A 13,759-nucleotide genomic window follows, 5' to 3' on the forward strand; every position below is an offset into this window, starting at 1 on the left:
CCAAACACCTCTCCCTTTCCAGCAACAGGACTGAGTGATATTATAGGATACCTGATGGGTTCTTATTTGGTCTGATTTTCCAACTTTCATTATCCAGTTATATAATATAAAAACCTCAGCAGTATCACAAAACTGTCAGAATTTTGCTCTTCCAGATTATGTAGTCTTTCCTCTAGGCTCTGCATTCTCCATTCTTCCTCCCATTTTTGTGACATTTTAAAGAGAAAAATCTCTATATTGGGTCTGATTTCAGCTTCTCAAGATTTATATTTCATTGTCTCAAGATTTGCGATTACCTTGACTTTTACTTGCTCCAGAACATAAATTCCCCTACCTACTTTTTTTTTAAATCTATTTTAAATTACAGAACTGATATAAAAATACTAGAGAAGATTTACCTTAAATGTAAGAAAAATTCAGCCACAGTCCTGCCATCCAGTCAGGAACAATGTTACCATTTTTGTGTGATTCCTTTCAGGGTTTAGATGAGATGACAGAGTGTCACTTCAATCATGGGTTCATCCCACCCCAGCAGACCCCTGCAGTTTCACCCTTTCATCTGTGCCATGCAGCCCACCGGGACCACTTTTCCCCTATTTTCTGTCTGTCCAAATCCTTCTGCTTTTCATTCTCCACCGCCGCCCACCACCCCCCCACCGCCCCGCCACCATCTCTCATTCCTTTGCATCTGCATATGGTACCGTGCAATCTACGTATTAACTACCCATGCTTCACGCCATAAGATGGAAGAAAGGGAAATATGGTCACAGGTTTCCAAAAAAGAATTTGGGGCTGGGGCAGGGGGGTGGAAAGAATGATGGATTCTCAAACCAAGTTCTGGGCAAGATTCTAGAACAATTAGTAATGTTTGGTTTATAAGCACTTGACTAAGAATTAGAAGCCAGTATGGGTTTGCTGAGAATAAGTGTGCCAAACTGACCTCTCTTTTTTGGAGTGTTGTGGACTGGCACTTTAGGGAACCATAAATTTAATGTATTATGGTTTCAGTAAAGCATACTAATAACAGTAACAGCCACAATAATAATACCGATAAATGGAACCATGTTACTTCCTGCTCAAAGCCCTCAAAAGTGATTTCTCCTTACATTAAGAATAAAATCCAGATTCCTGTATGATCTGGCTTTTGTCACCTCATCCCCTGATCTTTATTTCCTACGCGTCTTCCCCTTGTTAATTCTTTCCCAGCCTAACTGGCCCTCTTCATGTTTCTCAACCATGAATATGCCAAGCATACTCAGGGCCCTCCAGGCTGGGGTGCTCGTCCCTGAGATACTTGTATCACCTTCTCTCTGATTTAAGTCACTTCCATTCAGGAAATCTTCCCTCCCAACCCTGGCTAAAATTATACATGCTCCACTTATGCCACTTTATTTGTCTCCAAACCCCTTATCATTATCTGTGAAATTAGTTTTCAAATATTTGAACGGGTTCTCTAACTATAGCCAGTAGGGGTTGACTCTTAATAGCCTACAGATTTAAGTCCACATTCCTTAGTATGGAGTTCAAGATCTTTTACAATCTGGTCTTTATCTCACCTTCCTAGTTTCACCTCTAGCTCCATACTGCTTGTGTCACCTGCACCATCTTTCCTGCCTCACCCAAGCCCCCTCCTTCTTCCCCCATGACCTGACCACACCTGTTCTTCCTGCACTCATTCCCCAGTGTAATGGTTAGAACAGGAACGAGGCAGAACTGTGCTTGAGCCTGGCTTCTCTGCTTACTGCCCATGTGATCTTAGACACATTCTTTAATTACTGAGTTCCTTGGTTTCTTTCTCTGTGAAAACAGTGTAACTATCTTATAAAGTTGTAATGAAAGGAGGTAATGCTTAAGTGCCTGGCACAGAATTAGCGTTTCTCTTTATCCTTCACCAACTAGACCATCTCATCTTCCATTCCTGAAACATGAGGGGCAGTCACTCCTTAATTAGACTGGTGGATCATTGTCAATCTAGAGAATACTCTTCTGTGCCACACAAATCTGTCATTCGCTTTGACTTTTCACGTTATTTTTATTAGGTTCTTGGATAAAACATTGCAAGTGAACTAGTGTTTTTCCAGCTTAAGGTCACTCAGCTACTGGCTACCCCTACTGGCTAGTAAGTGACAGGGTCCACCCAGGTCCACAAGACTCAATAACTCCTACTATGCTGTAATGATGATAAAACTGACAGCAACGGAATAAACTGATAGTTTGAATAACAGAATCTGGTCTCGTTTTTATTGTGGTAATCTGAAATGGTCTAAAACAAACCTAATGTGTTTTTAGGGTGCATTAACAGAAGTATAGTTAAGATCAAGAAAAATATTAATCTGGAGCATAGAAGGTACTCAATCAATATTTTTTTTGAATCGTATTGAGTTGTCAGACCACAGTTGGAATATTGTGTTCCATTCTTGGTGCCCCAGGTTGAGAGTTGCTCTGCCAAACCAGACTTGGGGAGACTTAGCCAATGAACACTCTTGAAACCACATCAGATGAGGAAGGGTTGAAAGAAGTGTGGGTGTTGAATCTGGTTGGGGAATGGGTAAATGGGTTGGAATGGACCAGCTTTTTCCAAATATTTCAAAACTGATTGAGGAAGAGGGGTTAACATGTTCTGTGAAGCTAGAAGGCAGAACCAGGGCCAGCATCTATGAGGAAATTGATTTTTTCCTAGAAGGAAGATGTTTGAAGTGTACTTTCTAACAGTAGAACAGAACAGTGGGGCTAGCATGGTTCACAGGACTAAACTTCCTGTGATTGGAGATGTTCAGATAGAATGTTTTATGGGGATATATGTATCAGGTGGGAGATTAGACTTTTCTAGCTCAAGAAAATTTGATTAATCTCTGTTTATTTTTATCTCAGGAGCTACATTGTAAATTTCCTGGGGTCAAGGATAGGTCCCTTTCTTCTGTATCTCCCAAAGCTTCTTGAGGATGATTCTATTTTTTATTTCTATATCTTCCATGTAAGACTTTTTTTTTTTAAATAAACAAACCTAATCTTCTGCCTCCCCTCCTCTACCATCTCCACCCCAAAACCCCAACAATCTAAGCCTGAGATAGATAGAAAGTATAGATATCAATTCTAATATTCTCAATCTGAAAGTCCCTTCAGTCATCTAGATTTCTGAGACTTCTGAGTCTTCTTCCACATCTGTAGTGACATGCCAAAGGTCGCAGAACTGGATTGTGGCACAAAAGGGCCTAGGAATCAGGCTTTCTGGCTCCCACCCTCCTTCTTTCCATTACCCCGTTACACCCATGGGACACATTGTAAGATCCAGAAATTGATGGCTGGTAGCCTGCCTCCATGTTATTTTGATGAGGGGAATCCAGGACAGTTGCTGCTATTATAAATGATTATGGCACTTTCCAAATCCTAGCTTTCATAACTTCATTCTGTTTGTTCTTGTGCCAGGTTTATATTCAGATATTGTTTTCATTTGGTGTCTGGGAGGTTTTTTTTTTTTTTTCTGTCAACTGTTTATGGATAAGTGTTTGCTTATTAAGTTTTCTTCTGTGCTATAGTGTGAAAATATGTTTTTTTTCCTTTTGGTTTTGTTTTGTGTGTTTTATGCTCAGTGACTGTTGTGGGATTGGGTAGATGAGCCCACATACAGATTTAGGTTGGTCCTCTGTGGGTGGTTTAGAATGTTTGTGACATTTATGGTTTGCAGAAGCTGAAGGGGTGGCCTGTTCAATACCCTCCTTGCAAGGATAGGTATGTCATGTGTTTGCCAGACCATGCTTAGCTATGTGCCTTTGGAATTTTACCATAACTTCTTTTTTTGGGACTGATTCTCCACACTTTTTTTCTTTAATCTGTAAACTATTATAATTTCTTGCAGCTTTATGAAGGATTTATATGTTGGATGGATTGTTGGGTAAGCAGAAGGAGAGAGAAAAAAGAGAGGAGAGATTTGGGGAATCTGTGGCATGAAGGGGGATGCAGGGCTCAGGTCTTCCGCTGCCAAAATTTAAATACTCAGAGTTTGATTTTTAAAGGTGTTGATGGAGCCTAGGTGGTACTGCTTAGTTCAGAGTTTATACCTCTGGGTGTTTTGATAAGCCTTGTAGCTCAAACATAAAGCACTCAAATTACCTAACGTAACTCCTTTTATTACCTAAGGATATTTTCTATGCATTTTATAGAGCACAGTATTCCTTCCATCCTGTTGGTGAATGTGTCCAGTAAATAGCTTATGGTTAAACATCTAAAATGACAATAAAAACTTAGATTGAAAGAAGTCATTGGTAACTGACTTCTTATATTCAAGTAGTCACATGTTTTTCATTCGCTGACTAGGATGGATGCATGTTTAAAATACAGCTTCAGAGCTCAATTAGTAGAGATGGAGTTGGAGCAGAGATGAACATGTATTAAATTAACCTAGTCATTAGTTTTTAATTTAAATACTGTTCAGCTAAATAATTTGGCACCCGGTAAGTTTCAGTGGTGCTCTGCTGGCAGTTTAAGCAACATCACTAATTATTCACAGGTTTGTTGTTTTGTTTTGTTTTTTTTTTCTCTCCTCTTCTCAAAGAAATGTGGAACCAGCAATTTATTGTGGTAAAAATATTTTCGTGCACTTGCTTTTTCTGTGAAAATATTTTTCGCACATGGATGACTGGTACTACAAAGTTAGCTTTCACCACTTTCAGGTCAATTCGTTTTAGAACATTTGGAAAATGATACCCTTGAAATAAGAAAATTAAGCAAGGGAAAGAGCAGTCTGCAACAGCTTGCGGAGGATTGGGTTTGAGGCTCAAACTGAAGATTTTTCCTGTCATATGATTAAAAGCTGAGTGTTCTCTAAATCAGCCTATTCAGCTTTTTCGGGAGAAGGACTGACTTCCCACATCGTTCATTTCTCTCTCCCCCACCTTACATGTGTTTTATTGTCACATGCTAAACCAACTGTAGGAGTTTTGTGGATAGTCTGAGAAACGGTGGAAACAAAGGATTTGATGTGTGAGAGAGATTTTTTTTTTTTTTAAAGTAGGACCTTGCATAATAAAGACCAGGGTTCGTTCTTCTTCTTCTTTTTATTTTTTTATTATTATTTTTTTAAAGATTTTATTCATTTATTTGACAGAGAGAGACAGCGAGAGAGGGAACACAAGCAGGGGGAGTGGGAGAGGGAGAAGCAGGCTTCCCGCCGAGTCGGGAGCCTGATGCGGGGCTCGATCCCAGGACCCTGAGATCAGGACCTGAGCCGAAGGCAGTCACTTCACCGACTGAGCCACCCAGGCGCCCCTGGGGTTCTTTCTTCTGTGTACAGAACATAGATGGCCAGTCCCTCCACTTACATGAATACACAGCAAAGTCTACATGAAGTAGGGGACAGAGGTAGGTGTTGAAGTTTGTCTTGACCGGAATTCTGTTTCTCCCCAGCTGCAAACTTCACTGGCTCCCCGTCATCCTAAAGCAGTGATTCTCAAACTTGAACAATGCATCCGAGTCACCTGAGGACTTGTTAACACAGAAAGCAGGCCCCACTCTCAGAGTTTCGGATTATGGGGAGGGGCCTGAGAATTCCATTTCTAGCAGGGTCCACGGTGATGCCGATGTTGCTGGTCCAGGCACCACGCTCTGAGAACTGGGGATTAGAGAGAATTAAGTTGAGAGTTATTTATAAAATAGAAAGTCCTTGGGGCGCCTGCGTGGCTCAGTCATTGGGCATCTGCCTTTGGCTCGGGTTGTGGTCCCGGGGTCCTGGGATCGAGCCCCACATGGGACTCCCTGCTCGGCGGGAAGCCTGCTTCTCCCTCTCCCACTCCCCTGCTTGTGCTCTCTCTCTCGCTGTGTCTCTCTGTCAAATAAATAAATAAAAATCTTTAAAAAAAAATAGAAAGTCCTCGATGAACTCATCCTCTGCCTTTCTCGCTAGGATTATCTCCTGTTATTCCCCACTTGAATAGTAAGCTTCAGCAATGTCAAACTGCTTGCAGTTCATCAATATACATGTGTTATTACTCAAAATGAATTATTTGTGCTCTGCAGAGAGAGTGAGGGTGATTTAAAGAGTGAGGATGATTTCGTCTGTTGTACTAATTCATAAACACACATATAGCAGTCCATGAGCATCCTGATGAGGGTGTGAGATGGAAGATGAGAACCTGCTGTTCCCTCAGGGGTCTCTTCCTGCTTGCCTCTCCTAGTGTAGTCAACTGATCTTGCTGAGGGGGATTCTAGTGTTAAACATGCATCTCTCTACATAACATGAGCTTTAAACACAAGCCCACCATTTCATCTGGCTCCTAACTGAAAAACCCATGACCCATTTCAATACCAGAGGAAAAACTGTGAGCAGCTTCTTGAGAGGTAGGACAACATTGTACTTTATGGGTCTTCTCAAGGATTTCAAAGGATAATTTTGACTAAATATGATTTCACCTTATGTGCCCACCGTAGGGCTCATTGCCTTGTGGGATGAGTCTTTGCTGTCTCTGTGTACTTACATATCTTCCTTCTGTTGTTGGATCAGCATAACCTGAGCCCAGATCTGTCTCATTCATTTCATTTGGGGCTTTGTGGAGAATGCTCTGGATTGGCTCACTCAATGTAGCAGTGTATCATCTATCATGATATCTCATTTAATAAGGATTCAATAAATACTTATTGAATGAATGAATAAAATAACAAAGGAACAGTGGAATTGGTTGATCTTATTAGAAAGCAGAAGATATAGACTCGGGGCATCTGGGTGGCTCAGCCAATTAAGTGTTTGTCTTCGGCTCAGGTCATGGTCCCGGGGTCCTGAGACCTAGCCCGGCATCGGGTTCCCTGCTCAGCAGGGAACCAGCTTCTCCCTCTCCCTGTGTCTGCCACTCCCTCTGCTTGTGCTCTCTCTCACTCTCTCTCTCTCTCTCAAATAAATAAAATAAAATCTTTAAGAAAAAAGAAGATATAGGCTCTTTTTTTCCTGAGAGACAATCATGGACCAATGGAGTATCAAACATGGAAGGCACCTTGGGATTGTTTAATTAAAACCCCTTTTATGATAAAAAAAAAAATCCCAGAAAAGCAAAGTAATTTTACTCAACATTGCTTCCATTTAATAATTCTGTTTGTCCTTTTCTGGATAGATTCTAGTTTAGCCAAATCCCTTTTAAAGTACAATAACTAAACTAGATAAAATAGTATTACTACCATGGTCTCTGTGGATAGATTTCCCCTTTAGCACTTGCATGTTACACTAATTCAAATTATTTCAGGATTTTGTTGACTCTCTTCATCATAGAGAAAAATGAATGACCATGTATTGTTCCTGCGAGGGCAGAAACAATGTTTTGTTCAGCTTGTATCCTCTTTGCTTGGGACATTAATTGACACTTGGGCCTTCAAAAGTTTTGTTTTTGCTGAAATAAGTGAACGGGGCAAAGCTTTGAATCCGTTATTTGCCCCTTTTATAAATTTAGAATCACAGCGTTGTTAAGGACCTGCAGAGATCCATTGGAAATCATGGCTTTTAAAGCAGGAAAACACTTATTTCCCTGTGGCAAAGACCCTATCACATTTCAATTCCACTGAGTTAAATTCTTAAGTTTAAAAATTGTAAATATTTTACATATAGCTACATTTCTTTTTAAAAAAAATACTTGGGGTCATTTCATGTCATTTAATCATGAACACAATTAATTGTAGCTTTCCTTCCGTTGTCTTTTTTATTTTCCATAAAGTACTTCTTTTTGTCCAGTTTCTCTCCTCACTTTCACTTGTTTATGTCCTTGAGCTTTCCTTCCTCAGGATGGACAGACCTTGCCTCTTTCCCCACTTGACTTGCTTCAGAATTTCAGTATTTTGTGCACATGACTAGGAGAACCTAAATCACACGTGAAACTGGACTTGCAAGGGACCTGGCTGATAGAGTTTTTAGTTGTCCAGATTCTGCATTTCAGGAGGTTGGAACAGATCCTGAGTGAGCTAATCCACAGCATCTACCGATGCCTACTGAAATTATGTGTCAGCCCTGGGTTTAAAGCAGGTGGTCGTCATGAGCCCAGAGTTCTATAGTGAGCTCACTAGGGGACTTGCTGTAAATCCACGAAGAGATCGTTTAACCTTTTTCAGCTGCAATTTGGTTTGTGAGTTGAAAATGAGAGCAATTTGCTAACCACCTGCCTTAAAGCCTGCCCTAGCCTCTGTGTGTGCTGGGGACAGTAAACCATCCGGGAGAGTGAATAATTACCACACCGAACCTGGCTCCGATGGCAACAGCTGTGAGGTCACAACCAGCCTCCCCAGAGCATGGCGATGGCTCTGCTTGTGGGATGGGAGCTCAGTACCTCACCAGCTCCAGAGCCCGCAAACAACACTCCAGACTGCTACCTGGAGAGTCTTCCTAAAACCCAAATCAGATTATGTTACTTACTCTCCAATTTGGAATATTCCTATCCCACACTGTTTCCCACAGGATCAAGATAAGCCTATGCTTCTTAAAATGGCATGCACAGCCTTCCATGATCTTGTCCTATCTACCTCAGCTACCTCAAGTCTTTCCTCTGTTCCTTAAACTGTTTCAACTGTGGACTCGTCTAGTGAGATTCTAACTGCATGCAACTGCTTAAAATGACCCACATACACCATGCTGCTTCAAGCCTCTGTGTCTTTACTCATAAAACACCTTGATTTGAACCCCAGTTCCACTAACTGTGTAGGGTTATTGCATAGCACCGTGCCTGGCCTAGAGAAGGTGGTGAGTGCATGCTAGTTTTATCAGATGTAAGACAATATGATGGTAAAGAAGGGGAAATGCACTCTTTGGGACCAGATAGACCTATTTCAGTAGCCCTGATCTGGCACTTTATAGCTCTGAATCCATGGCCCATCATGTAACCATCCTGGCTGTCCACTTTCTATAAAGACTGATCTCAGGAATGTGGAAGGATTCAAGATAGAGCATTTGAAGTATATGTCACATGCCTGGCACATTACGTAGATGTTCCAGGAAACAGTAGTTCTTGTCACTTCTATTATTTCTACCAACTGTATGGTAACTATTTACTAGTCAGTAACATTGGCTGCTGAGGGGCTTAGAGTGTCACGGTCCCTCTATTTTTTTTTTTTTTTTTTTTTTACTGGAGCATTATTTTTTTTTTAAACTTGAGTAGCAGGAAATATTTTATTTGTTCGTAGAACTAATTGGCATTCTTTGCTTTGGATTATCACAGCTTTGTGTTCCCGTGTCTACCAGGTGTGAGGGTAGGAGGCAGAAAAAAGAAAGGAAAACAAATAAAGACCAAACCTGCCCTCTTGTTCCATGGATACTCAGAACTAGAAGAAATCTTTTCCAGATGGTCTTTTGCCATCGACTGTACCATTTCCCTCTCCCCAGTTAATATTTTATGTCTATTATTTACCACGTTTAATTCAGTTCCTTTCTCCTACCAGTTGAATTTTGTCTCTGATATCAACAGACTCATTTATCTGTTTAGTCTAGTGATAGTATAATTCAGAGATAATATTTGACATTCAGGTAAGCGATGCCTGTGTGAATCTCATGTTTGAAAGACAGATGCACTTAAATATGTTTATTGAAGAAACTTGTACATAATTTACTGGTAATCGTTGATACTTGTCCATTGAGCTATACTTGTCATTTTTGAGGGGGAAATCTTAGCCCTGAGGCCTTTGGGCCTGTAGGCTACTGTTCATATTGAACCCTATTGTCCATGCACTTTAAACTCCTTAGAAGGGGAGACACTCAGACTTTAGAGATGTGACGTTATCTGACATTAGAAGAATATGTATGTATATATACACACATATATGGGTATTTATACATATGCATGTATTTCTAACGCCAATTTTATGACATCCTGCCATTTATTAAACTTTAACTATAGTATATCTACCAATTTCTTAGTAAAATTTGAAAGAATGGGTGCTCTCCCTAGGACAGTTATTGATCCAAGGGGAAGGGCTAGATGTCTTCTACCACCTGGCTAAAAATACATAAATTAATCTACACGAGTACGTAGTTCATGAAAGGTATTCTAAAATAAGTTCATACTCTGAAAAAGGAACCTGATTCTAGATTTGGAGGGCAAAATGGGAAAAGACAGAGACAGCCAATCCAATATTTACTTGTTAAGGAGATGGAGGCCCCACACATGTTTAACGATTTACTCAAAGTCACAGAGCTACTTATTGGCAAGCTGGCATTCAAACTCAAGACTCCTGACTGTTGTATATTAACTGACTGACTTTAAATAAAAGTTGGCAGCATTTAGTAATTACTGAGAAAAGCTCAGAAATGTTATTGTCTTTCACTCTCTCTCTCTCTTTTTTTTTCACAGTGAGAGGAATGGTGTTGAAATAGTCTTAAATGAAGAACACATTGTACTTAATTTTATCCTTTTGGGCAAGGGGGACTTTAGCTCTCATGGCTCCTGGGGATGAAAGAGATAACGGGAGTGTTATTTCTTCTTCCTTTACTCATTCTTCCCTAGTAATCCACCCCCTCCTTAGAGAATAACATTGCTTCATAGAGACCAGGTGTGTATTTCTTTCCAGTTCCAAAGAAGCACAGGGATAAGATGTTTATGGAAAGGGAATTTCTGCTGTAATACATCCTTATTTCTTGGCCTAAGTACATTGGAAAGGAAGGATTCAATGGGTTCCCTTATCTGTAGTCAAGAGAGTTCCAAGCTCCTAAAGAGAGGAGCTAATGGTTAAATACACAAAACTCTGTGTGTGTGTGTGTGTGTGTGTGTGTGTGTGTGTGTATGCTTATTAAGTGTCAAGTGTTCTTGGAGACAGTGAGTTTCTGGTTTATAAAAACTTAAGATATATTTCTACAAATTTATTTTGCAGACCTTTTCAGAGGCAATTAGATTTAACGTGGATTTTGGAGTTTTTGAAATAGTTAACAATGCTCCACAACTTCTGGAAAAGCAACTGAAAAAAATTCTACAAAGCCAGCAACCTCGAAATCCCATCTATGATGTTGTAAGAAAAGGAAAGAATGATGTTAAACCTGTTCAGATGAATGCCCCCTATGAAGATGAAACCATTAATATAAACTACAATATCATGGTAAGAAGGTATATTTGAATTTATATCTTGCTAGGTAGATAAAGCATTAGGTAAGACTAACATGAGGTTCCTTGGGCTTAACTTTCTGAAATGTAACTATATTTATTAAGTTTTATTGTACTTGAATGTAGTATTTGTTACTCTATCATCTTATTCATGTCAAATGGCCAATTTAATCTAGCAATATTGTTGATGTTAGATTTATAATATGAGAAGATTCATATAATTTCCTTTGAACATTTAGGATATCAGGTTTAATTTGGGGCAGCAGAAATATGTGCATCCTTTATAGTTTAGATGCATTCTAGAAAATGTGGGTATACAGTGAATTTATCTAATTTGGGTTCTATCCTAACAAGCAGTTGGGAATTATGCATTCTGACCCTCCAGTTACACTATGTGACTCTGACCTCCCTGGCCTTAAATTCCACTCTCAGCTTCTGGATTTTGTCTCCTTAGCATGAGGTTAAAACAAAACAAAACAAAAACAAACAAACAAACAAACAAAAAACACAAGCGACCCTGGGTTCTAACCTTGACTCTTTAACTTACCAGCTCTGTGTTCTTTTTGTTTTGATGAACCTTATTTTCATCACCTGTCAAATGATTCCTTTGCTACCTACTACTTAGGTTTGTTGTGTGGCTCAGCTGAAAATAAAATGAATGTTTAACATTTTCCATGATTTGAAGTGTCTGATGGAACTAGGCTGAAATATGTTCAACACTTATGATATAGCTCTTTTCTAGCCTGAAAGTTCTTTAGTGTTTCTTTTACTGAATTCCAATATATTTCTGTCTTTCTTGTTTACTTTCATCAAATTAAATATATTAATAATAATAATAGTCTTTAAAATACTTTTATAAATACTAAAACAAAAAACTATGTTATAGCAATGTTTTGAAGTTTAGACAAGGAAATATATTCTGAACTATAAAGCACCATATAAATTGTTACAATATTCATTCATGATAGGAACTCTCAGCAAAGTAGGTTTAGAGGGGACATACCTCAACGTAAAAGCCATATGTGAAAAACCTACAGCTAACATTATGCTCAATGGGGAAAAATTGAGAGCTTTTGCTCTAAGATCAGGAATAAGACAAGGGTGTCCACTCTCACCACTTCTATTCAACATAGCACTGGAAGTCCTAGCCACAGAAATCAGACAAGAAAAAGAAAGAAAAGGCATCCAGATTAGTAAGAAAGAAGTGAAACTTTCACTAACTGCCGATGACATGATACTATATGTAGAAAACCTTACAGACTCCACCAAAAAACTACTAGAACTGATAAATAAATTCAGTAAAGTTGTAGGATACAAAATTAGTATACATAAATCTATTGCGTTTCATGCAAACTCATGTCTAATAAAAACTCATTAAAAAATAAATTGCTTAAACATGTTAAAGGCTACCCGAAATTGATCGTACACACTGTATATGGTGAAATACTGTAACCATTTCCAGTAGATCACAAGAAAAGAAAAAGTATATCTTTATTGCTAATTCAAAATTATTTTAGACTTCCTAGACAAAGCTTAAACACAATAAATATAAATAATTACTATCAATTTGCAAGAGTAAGCTGAACTGTCTTTATTTGTATATTAATAAATAAATGGTTTTTTAAACTGAAATATTACAATAAAATCCAGGAAAATTTGTATGTAAACTTAGCATGTGACCCATCCTCTCATGAAGTCAAGAACTCCAGAATCTTCAAAATAATAATAATTAAAAAAAAACATAGACACCAAAATTAAAGTATTTCACATGTTAGAAAATGACATAAAGTTAAAAAACAATGATTTAGAAAAAAAATTTTGCAAGTGTGAGGAAATGCATTTTACTTAATTTCTTACCAATCTTATTCAAGAAAAAGACAAGTAGTCCAGTAAAATAATTGAAGTAATTCAACAAACTATTTACAAGAGAAGAATTAAAATGGAAAATGAGCAAATAAAAAGATGTTTAATCACAAAAATGATCAGGAATATGCAAATTATAAGTACAGCCAGATACCATTTTTTAAGACATTAAATGGGCCTACAATTTTTTTTATTTAAATTCAGTTAGCCAACAAATGGTGCATTAGTTTCAGAAGTAGAATTTGATAATTCATCGGTTGCATATAACACCCAGTCCTCATCACATCACATGAAATGGGCCTACAATTAAAAAAATAATAACATCTAGTGTTGGTAGAATATTAATTGCTACAATCTTTGGGAATTATTCTGGCAAAATTGATTAAAATTAAAAGTACTATGACTTATGCCTGGAAAGCCACTTTGGGATTTTTATCCCATACAAATAAATGTGTATGTATAGGAGCTGATTGCAGCATTGACTTCAGTAGTATAAACATATTATATGTTTATCAACTGAAGAACTATGGAATGTTATATTTCTAAATATGACTATTTAGAAAGAATGTGTTTGAGCTATGTCTGTTGTCCTGATGAGATAGATGCACATTTATTGTTCAATGGAAAAATCAAGTTGTAAATTAAAGCATATAATATGAATCAGTTTTTATATAAAATAAATCCTACAAAGGAGTTCCAAAAAATCTGTTGCATTTCTATACAGTAAAAATGAAGTAGCAGAAAGAGAAATTAAGAAAACAATCCCATTTACAATTGCAACAAAATAATAAAATACCTAGGAATAAACCTAAGCAAGGAGGTGAAAGATCTGTACTCTGAAA

The 13,759-nt window shown here is 38.2% G+C and overlaps 1 protein-coding gene across 1 annotated transcript in view; it reads left to right on the forward strand.

Annotated features, from left to right (window-relative positions):
• The window catches only part of RGS22 (regulator of G protein signaling 22), a 113,200-nt gene that overhangs the window by 12,962 nt on the left and 86,479 nt on the right, over positions 1-13,759 (forward strand). Inside the window, exon 5 of the mRNA XM_028111275.2 lies at positions 10,828-11,049. Coding sequence (XP_027967076.2) covers positions 10,828-11,049 — 222 coding nt within the window. The remainder of the gene's footprint in view (positions 1-10,827; positions 11,050-13,759) is intronic.

The sequence above is a fragment of the Eumetopias jubatus genome, unplaced genomic scaffold (assembly GCF_037043125.1).
Source record: "Eumetopias jubatus isolate StellerSeaLion01/CBP00866 unplaced genomic scaffold, mEumJub1_p1.0 scaffold_4, whole genome shotgun sequence".
In the NCBI taxonomy this organism is placed as follows: Eukaryota; Metazoa; Chordata; class Mammalia; order Carnivora; family Otariidae; genus Eumetopias; species Eumetopias jubatus.